This window comes from Chiloscyllium plagiosum, chromosome 34 (assembly GCF_004010195.1).
Source record: "Chiloscyllium plagiosum isolate BGI_BamShark_2017 chromosome 34, ASM401019v2, whole genome shotgun sequence".
Lineage (NCBI taxonomy): Eukaryota > Metazoa > Chordata > Chondrichthyes > Orectolobiformes > Hemiscylliidae > Chiloscyllium > Chiloscyllium plagiosum.
Window position 1 is genome coordinate 35,018,261 of NC_057743.1, and position 18,724 is coordinate 35,036,984.

An 18,724-nucleotide genomic window follows, 5' to 3' on the forward strand; every position below is an offset into this window, starting at 1 on the left:
TATCCTTGGTGGTGGGGTCAGTTTGGAGGTGGCGGAAATGATGACGGATGATATGGTGTATATGGAGGTTAGTGGGGTGGTAGGTGAGGATCAGTGGGGTACTGTCCTGGTGGTGATTGGAGGGGCGGGGCTCAAGGGCGGAGGAGCGGGAAGTGGAGGAGATGCGGTGGAGAGCATCGTCGGTCATGTCTGGGGGGGAATTGCGGTCTTTGAAGAAGGAGGCCATCTGGGTTGTACGGTATTGGAACTGGTCCTCCTGGGAGCAGATGCGGCAGAGACGAAGGAATTGGGAATATGGGATGGCGTTTTTACAGGGGGCAGGGTGGGAGCAGGTGTAGTCTAGGTAGCTGTGGGAGTCCACCCAAAGAGGTTGAACAGTTGATCCACTTTACCAACACCTTCCACCCAAGGAGGTTGAACAGTTCAGTCACTTTACCAACACCTTCCACCTTCTGCCCAGAACCAGAGTGCAACTTATTTAATGAACCACCTTGCTTCCCAAATTATTGCATTTTATCGGACTCTTTGACAGACTAACTGTGAATAAGATCCGCATCTGTTTAGTTTCGACCACCTCCATTTTAATTCAGTTTTATGGTGGAATAGAAATTATGCTGATTAATGTAATATACATTTGTAAAATTTTAAGTGTCAGTTTCACTCAGTTCATAATACTCTCACATATGAAGGTTACAGGTTCAAAGATCATCCAGATCTGCACTGACACTCTCGCCCCGTATGGAGAAATGGCTTCCTAATTACAAGTTTGTTTCAAATTGAAAACATATTTTGGCAACCAGGAGGATTTAAGCAAGAACGTTCCCATTTTAGGAACTGGATTGGATTCTGTCATTTATTTCAGAACCTTTTTAAATTGTGTGCAAATTAAAACATTTATAACTTCTCCATTACTTAACCCCAGCAACAGATATTAAAGTACAATTATTGAAATTAAAATGCAATTTTGTGAAGTGTTTCTCCAGTTAAAAAGGTTTTGATCCATTATATATTACAGAGACTTTTCAAATTAGATCTTTTAAAGTTTCTCTGGTCACCAAACCCAAAAATATCTATATTGTTTATTTATTCAGCCCAGTACCTCAGTAGGAAATCACAGCTCATGGTTTTGTTGAGACCTCTTCTTCTCTGGTTCATCTCTCCTGTGTTTCAGAATTCAAGATTTTTATTATCAAGTGCCTTTCCAAAGTTTGTGAAAAACTTCAAGTCTCAAAGTGAAATGGCAACGTACTTGAAAAAACTAATTTGCCTACTTTCGAGTTAAAATATCTCCAATTTTCTAAAGCTTTGAGAATAATGCTTGAAGGAACATACATCAAGCAGGGATGTTTTGATCTTTGTTAAATGAGACCTCTGTCATTAAACAAAGGGGCATTGTGTCCTTCCTTTAATATCTTTGCCATGTTTAGAATTGGGTTTGGCGAGAAAAACAAGAACCCCTCTTTGAAGTCTATAAAAAATAATCATTCTTTCCAGAGTATAATACATGACCCAAAGTTGTTCGGGATCAGGAGGCAAACCTGCCTCTTGTAGTTTAACTGTTTTGAGTTATTGTGTTCCCTTTCCTCATTTCAAGGCAAATCACACAGCATAGTCTGCAGGCCCAAACCTTTAAACTGTCCGACAGAAATACCCTGTCGATCACATTGGCATACGTCTTTTAGATCATGTCCTTGGGGCCCCAAACATTGGTAACTGCTGAATATGTTCCAGTGATTGATTCATCAATTCTCCACAGACACTGGGAAAACCTGCTTTGACACAAGTTCTCCTTCCATTAGCTCCCCACATCAACCCCTAAATTATCCATTTCGATGGTATAATCATTTTGAGATCAACTAATCCCTAATAAGGAGAGCTCATTAGTTCTGAAGCACACTGAAGTGAGGATTGACAGCTTTTCTCCGCTCCTAAGCACTGACTGTGGTTGCTAAGCAACACAGACTCCCAGAGACCAGAGTACCACTCTATTGCAGCATCCTATGGTGATTATAGCCTACCCAGTCTGATTGCTATAAATCACATTGGTAGTAGAACCTCTCACATTTAAAATGTATCTTCAAGGGGAACATTACATATTGCAGTGGGATTGTTTAAAAAAGTTTCTCAAATTTAGCTTTTTTCTCTGATCTGGAAAACTGTGGTCACGTGGCTGGAGAAAGAGTTACTGCCAACTTGCTTAAGTTAAAGAACAATGAATAAATGATCAAGTAGCTTCTATATTGGATAACATCTGATTAAATCTGTAGCTAAGTCTAATCTAAGGATAGAGAGTAGGCCATTTAGAGAGTAGGCCAAGAGGAGAAATTCCTTCCCCTGAGAGTAGTTAGCCTGTGTAATTCTTTACTACAGAAAGTGGTTGAGGCCAAAGCATTGTACGATTTTAAGAAGGAGTTAGCACTTGGGGCTAAAGGGATCAAAAGTTATTAGGAAGAGCAAGAACAAGCCATTGAGTTGCAGTTCTGAGGAAGGGTCACTCGACCAGAAACGTTAACTCCGATTTCTCTCCACAGATGCTGCCAGACCTGCTGAGCTTTTCCAGTTTCTATTTTTGACTCTGATTTACAGCATTCGGAGTTCTTTCGGTTTTTAGTGAGTTGCACGTTCAGGTAAGATCATAATAAATGAGGGAACGGGCATGAAGGGCCAAATGACCTATGTTTTCTATGTAAATGTAATTTTGGACAGGGTCAGTTTAGTAATAAATCACATGCTTTTATGATTTTGATTGGTATTAGTCCATTGTGGATTGTTATACAATTTTAATACACATTGTACAATAGTTCAAATGAACCGAGCAGGAGAAATGGTCCTTTCAATGTTACTCTAAAACATTCACACTAGTTTGGACAGTTTATTATATCATTCACGCTCGAATAACATTTCTACCATCTTAAATTACAAAAAAAATGGCCCCGAAGGACTTCCCCGCCCCATCGCTGCTGACTGAATGTTGGAACTATAAAACCTGATCGACATCACTCTACACAGCGTCTGCCTTTTAAAATAAAAAAAATTATGGTGAACGCGTTTATTCCAATTACTGTGCGGGTGAGGGCGTTCTCGCCCCCTCCCTCTCACGTCTGTACAAATTTATTAAGCAAAGTCTGAGCAGCTGGAAGTCAGGGAGCGCGTTATTTATAAGCCAAAAGGACGAGTAATTTCCGCCAACCTTTTTAAAATATATATATATATACACACACGCCAGCGGAGAGGAAACGCATTCCTTTGGGGAGTCCGGCTGTTACAATGTCAACATCGAAACCTCGAGCGACGGTGCGTGGATTTTTATTTTTGATTCCAAAACATCAAGGGACTGCAATGTCCATTCTGTCCGCCCAGAAAGTCGATTCGAAGCGACTGCAAAATTAAAGCATTGCCATAACCTGAGAGTGAGGGTCTGAAGTTGTACCTAACTGTGCAGTCACAGTCTGATTAGTTTTTTTTAAAAAAAACATATTGGAATGTTACCGAAATGGATTGCAGGGTTTTTTTTTTCTAGTTTCTGTTAAATTGAGTTTGTACAGAAGTCCTGTTGAGACACAAGATTCATAAATCGGGGTTGTTCATGAAATTTTTTCTCTCTCTCTCTGTTTTCCCCACCACACAAGTGTGTCAGTGAGAACACCTAACCTCATAGGAGCAGGTTAAAAAAAATGGGAAAGTAACATAAGGACGTTTCTAAGTCTCTTTCACAAACAAAGGTCTTTTCTTTCTCTGCACCCCCCGGGTCTGGTCTGACTTATCTTTGTGTGTGTGGGAGGGAGAGTTTACTGCCGATTTAGCGATAAGGAATGCGCCACAAGAGGTGACCAGCCGCCCCATTCAGTCGGCGGCGCCTTGGAAAAGCTCTGACCACTGGTTTCCTGTGCGGACGAGCTAACGCGCACAGCTGCAGCGTATGTCTCGCCTCTCGCCTCCCTGCAGTACCAGGAACCCGCAGCCGCCACCATGAAATCTTAAAAGGGCAATCGCTCTCTAGAGCGGAGATGCGTTTATTTGAACCAACGCTGAATTTAAGTACAAAAAAAAAACCCCTCGCCTCAATGAGTTACAATGCGTTTGCCAAGAGGCGTTTGAGTGTGGGTTTTAACAATATCGCTCCGGGTGGGACCCACCAACAAAACACCCAAAGAACTATCAGGGCAAACGCAGAGATTGCTGGAAAAACTCAGCAGGTCCGACACTGCTTTCTCTGCACAGATGCTGCCGGACCTTCTGAGTTTTTTTTTCTAGCGATTTCTGGTTTTGTCCCGCCCGCACTTTTCCAGGTAATGCCTCTGAAGCCTCTGATAAAGAGACATCCAGACTGGAAACGGTAGCTTGCTCTCCCCCTCTGTGATCTCCAGCATTTGCTGTTTTCTGTCAGGTCCTCCCTCCCCGTGACTATAAGCCCCCAAACAGACTTAACGATTACAGCTAAATCAATCTTGGGCCAAATAGCGAATTCTCTTTTTATTAAATTGCCTGTTTAAAGAGATAGGGCAAATTTCAGTTGGAAATTTGGTCTCTGACACCCATTAACTTTCAAAAAGTAACCTCTTTTCCATCTGACTGGATTGAACACAGGATGACAATTGGCTGCTGTATTCAGAAATTATTTGAAGTAAGTGTGGATTGCAGATGCTGGAGAGTCAGAGTCTAAAAGTGTGGCGTTGGAAAAGCACTGCATCGAAGGAGTAGATGTCTCAGGTATAAGCCCTTCATCAGGAATGTGGTTCAGAGATTATTTGTTAAATTTGTGAGGACGTTATTACTTTGACATGTCAACATATTCAAACCTGCATATCAAAAAGGAAATTTGAAAAATTCTACAATCTGGTAAGGTTAAGATGTGGAGGACCCTTTGTTGGACTGGGGTGGACAAAGTTAAAAATCACCAGGTTATAGTCCAACAGGTTTATTTGGAGGCACCAGCTTTTGAAGCACTTCAGACTATAAGCTGGTGTGGTGTCATTTTTTAACCTGGTAAGGTGAGATCATGAAAAGAAAGAGAGGAAGAGTAAGTCATTCTGTCTCTCTGCCCAGCTAACCCAATCAAAGATAATGGTAATCTCAACTCAATTGACCAATTTTAGAACACTATCCTTTCATACATTCGTCTATCAAAACTCTATTGCACTCAGTCATTGATGCTCCCACCTTTCAAGATCTTTTCGGAGGTGATAATTCCAGACTGTAGATGTTACCTGTGGCCTGAACACAATCATCACTCAAATGAAATGTTTACCGTCTTTGAGAGAAAATGTAGACCTCTTCTAGGCATTGCTTTGTCTCCTCGTTAACATTTAATTGCCCATCTGTGGCATGTTATCCCACTCACAATGAACATCAAGATGCAGGTTTTGGTTCATAGAAGATGCAGCTGATTTTTGGAGATTCATTTCTACTTACATTTCCAGCAATTATTGTTGGGAAATATGCCTGAACCATAACAAGTTGAACAAATGCATGAAAGCCTTTTCAGTTATCACTCACTGGAAAACATCCCCCGGCAGCAACATTCACTATTAAGGTTTTGATTTGAACATTGATCATAATGATACTTGGTTTCAGTTGACTGACTAGCCAGATTATAGTGAGCAGAAAGCTGAATTTTATTTAAATCTGATTGAAGAGGTGGGGTCCTCTTAACTGAAAACTAGCTAAACGTTCAAATTGATGGCTTATTGACACAAAATTAAAAGTGTATTTTTCAAACTGGATGCAAATATTAAGTCAATAACTGCACAGAAAACAATATGATCTACATCTTCTGTTTCTGGAAATTGACTCTTTACACTTAAGTATTTTTGATGCAACCGCCATAAAATAAATGCAAATTGTGCAAAAAGGCCAATTCATAAAGACATTACAGAGATAAACACCTTATTTTTGGGATATAAACTTAGAAAATTAGTCTATTCACCTTTTCAAACTCCACAAAACTATCCAGTATACTTTAATTAGAGCTTTATATAGCACAACCTACAGTTATTGGGCATCCTTTCCTGCATTTGTTTTACTCTAAGGCAATGCTGTATTCTCATTACTATTGCTTATTACTGTCATAAACCAGAGACTTATCATTTGGTGGGGCCCAGTATGGACCAAGTGGCAATTTGGTTTGAATTTTCTCCTATGTCCATAGATAACATGTGGGGATGGGGAATATGAAAAGTCACACATTAAAAGTTCAATTATTAATTTTGTCTTCTTTAAAAACCTCATTGAACTGGCTGGTGGGGCCCATCAAGAACTGCAAGTATAAGAAAAACAGAGGATAATACATAATACTGTCACCTCCAATATCAGTCCCTCACAAATGTAAATGCAGCTTACAAATATAATCGAATCCCAGCTTTATTTAAAAAAAAAATACATTTGACATTTTACATTGATTTGTTTTAAAACTAGAATGGTTCTCCAATTAGACTCAGCAACACCTTTTTAAGGTTTTCAGGTTCATAAATGCAGTAACTCAATGATGGGAAAGAAAAACAATAGATTTTCTTTTTAACCCAATTGCTTACTCATTTCCAGAGTCTGCTTTGCTTGTAACTCACTTGAACTTCCTGGCAATATCTTGCCTTGGCTAGCTGGGAAATTTTAGCCACTTCACCAAATGAAATGCAGTAAACTATTGACCCTCCACAATTCAATATTTTGGCAACCACATTTCTGATGCACCAAATACATTCATTGGCATACCTTTAAAGGCCTGATGAACATTTGTACTAAAGCAGTGCCTTGTATTTGAATGAAATGAAACCTATAAATGTATTATCTGGCCCATCATTAAGATGAGCCCAATGGATTGTAACGGTCATCACTTTTTACCTATGGGATTTGGCCAGTAAAATGGTTATTTCCCAAAATTTGGCATTGAAGTTGATATGCAACATATTCAAATAATCTTTAAACCCTAACAAAATGAAGCAGATTTTTGAAAATACACAACTTGAGTAAAATAAAATGCCTTTGGATGCAATTACTTTTTACTCCATTTGTTCCCATCTCCAAAATGTTTCTTTATTCATTCATGGGATGTAGATGCAACTAGTTAAGCAAACATCTATTGTCCACTTTTAATTGCCTTGCAGAATGTGGCAGGGTGAGCATGTTTCTTTCTTGAACCCCTGAAGTCCTTAGGACGTAGAGACACCCACAATGGTGTTACTGAGTTTCAGGATTTTGTCCCATTGACAGTGAAGTAACAGCAATAAAGTTCCAAGTTAGGATGGTGTGTGGCTTGGAGGGGAACATGCATATGTGGTTTTCCCTTGTCCTCCTAGACGATAGAGTTTGTGGGTTTAGAAGGTGTTGTCTCTGTAGCCTTGATGAATTTCTGCAATGTATCTTGTAGAAGTACACATTGCTGGAACTGTTCATTGATGGTAAAGGAAGTGAATGTGAAGGTGGTGCCAAGCAAGTGAGGTGCTTTGTTGTGGATGTCAAGCGTCTACAATGTTGTTGAAGTTGCACTCATCCAGGCAAGAAGAGAGTATTCCAATACACTCCTAAATTTTAGATGGTGGATAGACTTTGGGGAGACAGAAGGTGAGTTATTCACTGAAGAACTCCTAGCCACAAATTTGTTTTTGGAGCAATAGTATTTATATGGCTGGTCCAGTTCATTTTTTTTTTGTCAGTTGTAACCCCCAGAATATAATGAGGAATTCAATGACAAATAATGTCACTGACTGTCAGGGGGTGGAGGTTTGAGTGTAACATATTGGAGACGGACATTACTTGTGTGGCACAAATGTAACTTGCCACTTATCAATCCAAGACTGGATATTATCCAGGTCTCTCTGCAAGTGAATATAGATTGTATCAGTATCTGAGGACCAGGAATTGTGATGAACATTGTGCAATCATTGGCAAACATCCCCACTTCTGATCATATGATAGAGGGAAGGTTATTCATGAAGCTGTAGATGGTTGGGCCAAGGAGATAAATTGAGGAACTCCTGTGCTGCTGTCCTTGGACTGAGATGATTGCTCTCCAACAATCACAGTCATTTTCCTTTGTGCAAGGTATGACTCCACACCATAGAGAATTTTCTCCCAATCCCCATTGACTCTAGTTTTGTTCGGGCGCTTTGACATCATGCTCAAATACTGCTTTGATGTCAAAGATTAGATTAGTTACAGTGTGGAAACAGGCCCTTCGGCCCAACAAGTCCACACTAACCCACCGAAGCGCAACCCACACAGACTCATTCCCCTACATTTATCCCTTCACGTAACACTATGGGCAATTTAGCATGCCCAATTCACCTGACCTGCACATATTTGGACTGTGGGAGGAAACCAGAGCACCCGGAGGAAACCCACGCAGACATGGGGAGAATGTGCAAACTCCACACAGTCAGTCGCCTGAGGTGGGAATTGAACCCGGGTCTCTGGCGCTGTGAGGCAGCAGTGCTAACCACTGTGCCACCGTGCTGCCCATAAAAAGATAGTCACTCTCATTTCACCTCGCCTCTAGAGATCAGGTTTTTGACCATGTAACAAGGTTTAGGGCCCTGTCAAAACTACTGAGCATCAGTTAGCAGTTTATTCCTTTGCAAGATGGACCCTTCCATCTGTTGCAATAAAAAAATCTGCATACTTGTAAACTTTTGACATTCATTGTCTTCTCAGATACGTAATATACTATCACAATGCTTCAATCCATTGTCAAAGAGACTTAGTAAGTCACCATTAAAATGGTTGACATAAACAGGACCTGACAATTGTCCATAATTAAAAGCTATGAAACCCGTATCCTCTTATGCCTTAGTATATTCAAAAGATCTGCAGCGTAAGATAAAGATTTATCACAACAGACTGACTTACAGCATGTTAGATGGTTTTATGGCACAGTAAAAATATATCTGGATGAAAAACAATGAAACTATCTATTGCTTATTAAATTCTCTCTTACATCAAGAGTTCAGGTATTCCAGATGGGAGAAGGAAAATTATAGTCAATGGAAAAAACATGAGTTGGTCACATAGCCTTTTTCCCCACCCATGCAGTCTTACCTTCTCATGTTCTACAATGTTAATTTACAACAGCATTTTTGGTATTTGTTGTGTTGGGTAAGGATATCCAGGGGTATAGAGCTATGGTGAGTAATGGAGTTAAATTAGAGACCAGCTATGATCCAACTGGATAGGGGAGCAGTATTAAAGAACTGAGTTGACCATTCCTGTTCCTATATCATAGCTGTGTTTCACAGTCAGAAAAGTAATTTTACTGGAACAATTGCTACTAGAAATTGCAATTCACAATGTTCACAGTATTTGAATACTGCAACTACTGGATTTAAAAAAAAAAGTCAAACATTCAAACTTGTTACCAGAACTTGCTTGCTAGCTCCAGTCACCCTGTGGTCACAGTGTTAGACAAATGAGTACCTTTATTTATAGTTACAGTTCTAGTCACAGAAAGACCTGCTGGCACCACTGATAGAAAAAAAAGTGATAGTTGGACAGGCACTAAAAGAGGAAAAAGAGGAACAAGGAAAAGGGAATACTGCAGAGAACAGAGAACAAAAGGACAAGAGAAAGAAGGGTCTTGAGACAGAAGCTGCAATATTTTGAGCATGGGAGTTCGGACGTCATAGTGAGGTTGTACAGGATGTTGGTGAGGCCTCTTCTGAAGTTTGTGTCTAGTTTTGATTGTCCTGTTTTTGGAAAAATATTATTAAGATGGAGAGGGTTCAGAAGAGTTTTACCAGGATGTTGGATGGAATGGAGAATTTGAGTTGTGAGGGTGGGCCAAGACTTTTTTCACTGGAACATCAGAAGTTGAGGTTTATAAAATCATGAGGGGTATAGATATGTGAGTGGCAGGTGTTTCCCTGGGGTGGGGGATTTCAGGACCACAGGGCATTTTTTTAAGGTGAGAGGAGAAATATTTATAAAAGACATGAGGGGCAATTTTTTTTACACAGGGAGTAGTTCAAGTGTGGATTGAACTTCCAGAGAAAGTGGTGAATATGTGTACACTTACAGCATTTAAAATGCATTTGGATAAGTACATGAAAAAGAAATGTTTGGAGGAATATGGACCAAGCGCAGGCAGGTGAAACTAGTTTACTTTAGAATTATGGTTGGCATGGACTGTTTGGACAAAAGGTCTGTTTCTGTGCTGTATTGCTGTATGACTCTATGAGTACAAAGTTCAATGCTCATGGGTGGCACGGTGGCTCAGTGGTTAGCACTGCTGCCTCACAGCACCAGGGTCCCAAGTTCAATTCCAACCTCAGGTCTGTGTGGAGTTTGCACATTTTTCCCGTGTCTGTGTGGGTTTCCTCCGGGTGCTCGAATTTCCTCCCATAGTCCAAAGATGTGCAGGCCAGTTGAATTGGCCATGCTTAAATTGCCCATAGTGTTAGATGCATTAGTCAAAGGGAAATGGGTCTGGGTGGGTTACTCTTCGGAGGGTCGGTATGGACTGGTTGGGCCGAAGGGCCTGTTTCCACACTGTAGGGGATCTAATCTAATCTAATCATACAGACTGCCAGGAAAAAAAATGGACATTTCAATGAAATATGGTCTTTGCATTAATGATCTTTCGATATAAAACTGGTCTGTAGAATATTAAGTTGCATATTCAACATTAGATACCAAGTGTAGTAGAGCTATGTTAGCCGATGATGCCTGATAACAGTGTAATCTAGACTGTGTTAAGATGAGCAAAACCAAAAATAAAACATTCGTACTATCTCCATCATGTGCAAAAATACTTCTAGAAATGCCAACTCAATTTTTAAAATGTTATATTCTTGCCATTCTAATGGATATCATGGAACACATAAAAAGATATTTAACAGGCTTTTCATTAACAATAAGAGCAGACCAAGTTTTTGTTTTGCATTTTCCTGTGATGTGTATTTTCCCACCAAAGAAAATCAGACAGTGCATCAACATTGGAACTTTCAGATAGGTATCAAATGTCCTTGAGTGCATTTCGAACATTATAGAAGTAATAACATTGGAAATATCAAAGTCCAAAAAATCAAGTGGACTGAGCCATGACTAACCATCGGCCCCCAACTAGTAGACAGTAAACAATCAATAACTCACAGTTGGGTTTCTTATGTACTTGCCATGAAATACTCAATGATCTTGTAAGAACAATAGTGCAAGCTTTTGAGTATAAATTGCATGCATTTACATATTTCTGCAATGAGAGAGTATCTTCATTTCCACAAGGACGATCTAACACCATATCTACACACTATTGTTCCACACCGCCCAACAGTTAAAGAAAGAACATCCTTAGTCATTCACTTTTCCAGTTTGCCAAATGGAAATATATTCCAATGTCACTTCCATTTCAGAAACATATTCTGATGAGTGGGCAGGTGTTCCCAGCTTTTCCAGGCTCGTAATTTGGAAACTGTCTCTCAATACAACTTTTTCTTACTAAAATATTCCAACCAGACATTGGCCTCTGAAGTTTTAATTCTTCATAACAAACCAATGTCTTGGCTGGGCAATGTGTTCACCTCTCACTCTCTCAGCAGAAGTATTATTTATCCAAAAGTCTAAACAATGAGCAGTACACTTGCTTTAATAGAAGCCATTTGAAGAGGCCATTGTTATATCATTACACAGATAAATGCCAATCAAAACTCAATGAGTAGTAATGTATTGGAGCGTGTTGGCCCCCAAAATATTGAACAGCTTTAACTTCGCAGAGACAGACTTTCAGAAACAGGCAACTAATTAAAATAAAGGAAAGGTATTGTCTTAAATATCCCTTGAACAATTAGTGTGTCAAGTATGTGTACAAGGTGTGAGCAGGTCCCTGAGGGAGAAAACTGACCATTTTAGTTAGGTTCTATCAACAGGGAATTAATATTCTGATAATTTAAAAGAAGCGTTTTCCCCGTAGGAACTATGTTTTATTTGAAATAGTTCCAGTCTTGTGATTTTAATTCATCTAAATTCAATCAGTTTTCAGTCTGAACTTATACAGGAAGATAAAACAAATAAGTTTTATGAATCTGCTGAATTTTTGCCTCCCGTCACCCCCAATCTCTGAAGAGGCCACAGGAATGATAGACAAATTGATAAACGACCTCGACATCTCCCACCCCCGAAACCAGGAAAAGTGATAACCGGTATGATTGACGGACGGCAAAGATTTACTCGGCAGTCACAATAGAAGGGCAGGAAGAAATTAGCTGTTCAGCCATTGACTGCAGGATTCCCATGTGTTGTTTTTTGGGAGGGGGTTGTGGAAGCAGTTTAAAGTTAGTCTTTGAAGACGTGCGCTAACATTGCTGAAACATTTGTCTAGATAAAGACAGCGCTATGATTTAATGGAAGTTACAAATACTCATTACCCATGGTCAGGTCCATTCTAAGTGGACTGGAATTGCCACAGGGTGTGGAGACAGTCACACTGTTTACTTTGTGTTTAACATTCTGAACCTGTCCTACTGCTCGTATGAGCACTTCAGTTGAGATCAGACCTGCTTTAAGTTCTACTTCCTATATTTCCACAAGATAACGAAGAAACTTAAAAATCAGTTGCTGGGGTTGGGGGGAGGGGGCGGAGGTGGGAAGTTAAAATATCAAATCTTACCACTGGAGACGAAATTCGACACCCAGGACAGTCACAGATTGGAGGATGGACTTGCAAGACTCCTTTTGACATAAGCGTTTTCAGACTTTTTCCTGTATTAAAAAGAAAGACAATTATGAAAACAAAATCAAAAAATCACCTTCAGATCGCGCTGTTGCGCAGCGTAAACTTTGTGTGTGTGTTTATATGAGAAGGTATGACATATTTCTCTGTTCACCTCCCTCAAATTAATGATGCCTCTGAAATAGATGTTTAATTAATTACCGGCAATCCCCCAAAACCGCAGCCATACGATAGGACACCTTAAAAATACCGGGAAATGCACTTCCCTTCCACTTCTTTAAGCTTTACTCCGCCACACGAGCAGATAATTGCGAGTTTATATTAAAACGCCCGTAACTCTGAGCAAGTGCGGTAGCTTTCGTCTCTGTAACAATGGCGCTGGCAAATGAATGTTGTTTGGACAGAGCGCAGTCTCACACACACACACTCTCTCTCTTTTCTCAACACACACAGTTAAAGCACCAAAATAAGAACAGCCCCACAGCCAGACACTGAAGATTGCCAGAAGCAAATACTCCCGGAGCCAGGCACGGCCGGAGAGACTAGAGACCCCAGACTGCTGGCTGATCCAGCCAGACAGTGCAACAGACACTGAACACTGCCAGAAGCGGATACTCCCGGAGCCAGACACTGCGAGAGAGAGAGAAAGACCGACAGCAGCAGAGTCACAGACTGACAGAGGGACTCACAGTACCACAGACACTGTCAGAGACACAGACTGACAGAGGGACTCACAGTAACACAGACTCTGTCAGAGACACAGACTGACAGAGGGACTCACAGTACCACAGACTCTGTCAGAGACACAGACTGACAGAGGAACTCACAGTAACACAGACTCTGTCAGAGACACAGACTGACAGAGGGACTCACAGTACCACAGACTCTGTCAGAGACACAGACTGACAGAGGAACTCACAGTAACAGAGTCAGACACTGTCAGAGACAGACTGACAGAGGGACTAGCAGTACCACAGATACTGCCAGAGTCACACGCTGAGGGACTGTACTAGCAGAGTCAGGCAGTAATTCCATCTTTCCTGAGCTATTTGAGCTGCAGCACGTGGGTACCCCCTCCGACTGTCAGTCCCAGCAAGATCTCAACAGCCGCCAGCGTTTCTATGGGACCCCCAACAACAGCGAACACCTAGCCACATTCCCTACTGTTCTTACCGTCTGGCTGACTGAAAACAACCAGGACACACGACCCTCCCTTCTCTCACCAGCCTCCCCCCTCCCCACCTCAAACAGAAAACGCAAATACCAAACCCACATTTACTTTTTTTTCAGTAACGGGTCGATTGAGGCTGCTACGTTGGATCTTATGTGATAGGTATAAACTAACACCCTATCCAATCTGATTGCACTCTGTCCCCTGACTTACCACTTCCTGGCTCATTCAATCTTCAAATCATTCCTCACAGACACAGCACACCCCCCCAACCCCCCTCCGCCACTCCTCCTCCACCTCCTCCAGAGTCTCAATTGTTTTTTGCTGATCAATTGATGTTAATCGATTCCATAAGCAAAGCCAAAATCATCACATTTCACGCATGGCTTTACACCTTTTCCTATTTTTTTCATACAACTTGGGAATGATTCACAACTGAACAAAAATGCAGGAGGTACTAGGCACTCCTCCCCCTGTTACCTCCCCCCCAAAAAAAACCTCGACCTCCACACCTGCAATAGGTCTATATTCTCAAAAAAAATTGTGTTGAACCGCTGTTGGTTGGGTCTGGGGGAGAGAGACTGAGGGCAGTCAGCTCACTTCCTGGTTTGTGTTTTTCTCTCTCTCCTCTGCCCCCCCCCAGCTTCTGCTTCAATTTCACAGGACATTTGCTAACGACTCCAGACAACACATTAAACCCTGACGTGAACATTTGCAGGAGAAAAAAGTCCTCTGTCTATATCGCAACAGCTCGAATTGCACTTACAGAGACACTTTTTGGCCACTTGTTTGTTGGGGTCGGGGCGGGGGTGGGGGAGTGGAGTTGAATTAGTTCAGCATCCCCTGACAATGCCGGGGAATAAAATAACTATCCACCTGTCCACACAACAGCTCCTACAACTTTTTACACGTTAAACTTTCCCAATCAAAGGACATCTGTCCCCGAAATAATCACATTTTAATCTTCCTCCATTGAGAAACACAATGATGTCTGTATCCCTGCTATTTTGCACTGCCTTTTTGTTTGTAGTTGTTGTTGGTACTCACCTTTATGTCTAATGCTCCTTTTCCAGTCCTTAGCTGTCTCCCTGCCGCTGACAAATTGAAATTCATTCGGTGTGAGCCATTCTCCTCTGTAGCGAATAGAGGGTCCCTTGCTTCCCTGGCACAGTTTGTGGATGTAGAGCAGGGCTCTGTTATCTCCGCACTCCACCTCGATGCAGGGCTGGCCGTTGTCGAAAACGGGCTGGAAATCGGGGATGGACGAGACGCGCTCCCGCAGCAGCTCCTCCGGGTGCCGCCGTTCCTGCAGCCCCAGGAAGGGGCGCCGCGCCGGGCTGAAGAGGTGCTCATAGGGCGGTGGGTGAGAGCTCAGCACCGGCATGCTCGCCGCGTTCAACGGGGCCAGAAACTCGGGCAGACCGTCCAGCAAGCCCCGAATGACCCCGTCCCTGTCGGCTCGCTCCTTCTTGATTGCTGGCATTTTCATGAGCAGCCCCTTATCTTTGGAGAGCACGCCTGATAACAATTTTTCCCTCTGTAGTTTCTCGTACTTCAAGCAGCCGTTAAAATGCAGGAGAAGCTTTGACCTGTGATATCCCCAGCCCTTAACGAGGTACGACTTGTCCGTTTTACTTGGGTCTAACACTCCGACCTCTCCCGCCTGTCTAATCTGTTTCTCCGTACCTGACATCTCCGAAAGGTATTCGCTGTAGTGTACATTATGTTGGTAAATGCTTATTGATCCGATATCGACCCACCTTCTCGCCGGAGCAGTTTCCACTGATACCCTTTTGCTTATTTCCGGACGAGCACGAAACGGGCAGCGGTTTTGTTTTTAATTCGATTGAACCACACACTGGTCGAGATAAAGTTTTCCCCCCCCTTCTCTTCCCCTCTTTTCCTTTTCTGTCTGTCTCTCTCTTTCAATGAACCTGAACAAGGTCTGAGGGCCACAGCAACTCTCTGTATGAACGATTACACTTGTACATCTTTGACTCCACTCTGATAAAACACACTTTCTGAAAAGTTAGGCTCTCTTCAGCAAATGTAAAAGTTTTTTTGTTTTTTTTTAAAAGAACTCCCCCTTTAGATTTCCAAACAGACCTGTGTCCTTTTCTTTTTTTCCGAAAGAAAAGGAAGTTATTACCACTGGACTGCTTCATACATTTTATTTGAAACCTACATTTTTTTTCTGAAGTCACGCTTTAGTTCAGACACAGACGAAACATGATTTGCCCTCTGCTGGTGCAAACTTGGCCCATTTAAACATCACAGTCTGTCAGTGCAAGAACAGGGGGGTTCGCAACGGACGACATGGCGACGATTTTCACTCCAATTAATTATGGAATATTTTCTCCGGTGCTGCTCAGGATCCGAGCGTCTCTGCTTTCCGACAGGATGCTTTCAATCAGATTCACTCATATTTTTTTTTGAATTTCCAGAAATATTGCCTCCAATTTTAAGGTGATGATTTGAACTCCAAAAGCAATGGATGTTTAGCATTGCTTAAATCAGTCACTACACCATCCAAAATATGATTACTAATATCTGCAAATACTTGAACAGATAATAAAACATGTTTGTTTTTTTGTGACTATTTGCGCAGGGAGGTCATTATGCTGCTGCTGTCATGTGTCCCTCGCCCCTCTTTTCCAACCCCTCCCCCCATCACCCACACACACACTTCCAGGTATCTCTTTCATTGAATGTATCCAATTTTCCTTTTAAATGTTACTGCTGGCTCTTCCACTGCCCTCTCAGAAAATGCACCTCAGAGTCCAACTGGCTGCACTGAAAAAAATTCACATTGCCTCCAGTCCTCTGACCACACATCTTGAAACTGTGTCCTCTGTTTACTGTATCTCACCTCTGCCTTCACCACAGCAGCATCATTAAACAGGAGTCACTCAGAATCGAGTGACTGCATGGCAATTATTTCTGGCCTCTCCCTCTTGGGATGATCCATAGTTACAGAGAGCATCACCTCTCAGTCTATCCCTGATGTACCGTGGTGGCAGTCAGGCTGAAGTAATATTCAGCTGAAGTCCAAGGGTAAGTGACATGTCAAGCTATTCTGAAGCCAGCAGGCATCAAGGCTACCCTCATTGTAAGTTAGTTCCATTTCAATTAGTTTCCAAACCAATTTCAACACAATTCAAAACTGAGCATCACAATTGTGGTGTAAATGCAATAAGCTCCCTCTCATCAGCCCACCTCACCCCAGGGGAATAGTTAGTTTATTCACTGAATACTTGAATGCTATAGACAAGAGAGATCCTGAATTCAATTCCCAGTCTGGGAATGCACAAGCTGCTATTAGTCTGCTTTGGGTAACCACTCCCTTTGCCCTCCACAGAAACTGCATGTGTGTCGAATTCATTTTGAAGTTCGACTGTGATGCATCCTGTAGTTTAATAGCTGACTTGAATTCACTGTCTGGACACCAGTAATTAATGATATGTGGGGAAGATATTAGAAGTTGCTGGGTATATATGGAACCAATAAGGAGTTAATGCTTTAGATGAATATAGAAAACCAGAATATTCAGTAACAGGTTACTGAAAGAGGGGTGGTGGGTGTCAATTGGCTGGATGGCTGGTTTGCAATATAACATGACACCAGCTGCTGGTGTGGGTTCAATTCCCACACCAGCTAAGGATACCAGGAAGGACTTTATTTCTCACTCTTTCTTCCCACCTCAGGTTAACTGACCAGCCGTTTTCCCTATTATCCTCTTGAACTGTGACAACATTAGCTATTGAACAAAGGATTTATGACATTGTGAAGGACATCTATACATATTTCTTAAATGCTGCAATTTTCAGATTCCTTCTGTGTAGTATCCATCTATATTCAATCTCTCAGTCTGAGTGTTTGGTTCTGTAATTTTCTCACTTCTTTATACCTCACTCCCCTCCTGTACATATAATACACTATTCCATTGTGAGAAAGGAAGTAACCTATCAAACTGGTAATGGCAATGGTTCACTTAAAACTCAAACATGAAATTAAATGAAATATGGAATTACATTTATTTTCCTTTTTTGATGGATACCTCATGCTCACCAAGTATTGAGGAAAGGAAGAAACCATAAGTTTAGCAGCTAGTATTATTGAGTGCTCCAAATGTCACAGAGATAAACACCTTTTGTATTGTCCAAGCTCATGAACTCCCATTGAAAATTCTTATTTAACAACTAGCCATTTTCACAACCACAAAGTCACCAAGTCAAGGAGTCATACAGCACAGAAATAGACCATTCTTCTCCATGTCAACCACATACCCCAAACTTAACTAGTTCCATTTGCCTGAGATTGGCCCTCCAAACCTTTCCGATCCATGTACCTGTCCAAATGTCTTTTCAATGATGTAATTGTACCCACCTCTACCACTTTCTCTGGTAGCTTGCACCATACATGCACCATTCTATGTGTGAAAAGGTTGTCCCTGGGGTCCTTTTTAAATCTTTCCCCTTTCACCTCAGCAATGATAAATGCATTCATTCAGAGTTGGGTGCAATGGATTTTCACTCAACAGAAATTGGATTGGGACATCTCAAAATTATTCCACAAAGGAAGCTAAAAACCAAAATGTAGAGAACACCATCTTTTATCAGTCCAGGTTGGATTCAGTCTTAGAGCTGAAAAATGTGTTGCTGGAAAAGCGCAGCAGGTCAGGCAGCATCCAAGGAGCAGGAGAATCAACGTTTCAGGCATAAGCCCTTCTTCAGGAATGAGGAAGGTGTGCCAAGCAGGCTAAGATAAAAGGCAGGGAGGAGGGACTTGAGGGAGGGGCGTTGGGAATGTGATAGGTGGAAGGAGGTTAAGGTGAGGGTGATAGTCCGGAGGGGGGGGGGGGGCGGAGAGGTTGGGAAGAAGATTTCAGGTCAAGAAGGCGG

General features: G+C 41.7%; 1 protein-coding gene and 1 long non-coding RNA gene across 12 annotated transcripts in view; both read right to left on the reverse strand.

Annotated features, from left to right (window-relative positions):
* samd11 (sterile alpha motif domain containing 11) overlaps positions 1-16,072 on the reverse strand; it is a 309,440-nt gene extending 293,368 nt beyond the window's left edge. For 3 of the 11 annotated variants that reach the window (XM_043676146.1, XM_043676144.1, XM_043676143.1), the window contains exons 1-2: positions 14,871-16,071; positions 12,590-12,681 (exon numbers count right to left, since the gene is read on the reverse strand). In XM_043676146.1, the coding sequence (XP_043532081.1) occupies positions 12,590-12,681; positions 14,871-15,516 (738 nt within the window). In that variant the 5' untranslated portion in view covers positions 15,517-16,071. Of the gene's footprint in view, positions 1-12,589; positions 12,682-12,853; positions 13,169-13,571; positions 13,637-13,925; positions 13,955-14,036; positions 14,061-14,335; positions 14,353-14,870 lie in introns of those variants that run through there. The other 8 variants (XM_043676145.1, XM_043676142.1, XM_043676152.1 and 5 more) reach the window with 7 other exon arrangements.
* LOC122540418 lies at positions 3,312-4,119 on the reverse strand. Its single transcript, XR_006309300.1, has 2 exons — positions 3,490-4,119; positions 3,312-3,378 (listed from the first exon to the last, which is right to left on the reverse strand). It is a non-coding gene; the product is annotated as an uncharacterized LOC122540418 (long non-coding RNA).
* Positions 16,073-18,724: the final 2,652 nt, after the last annotated feature.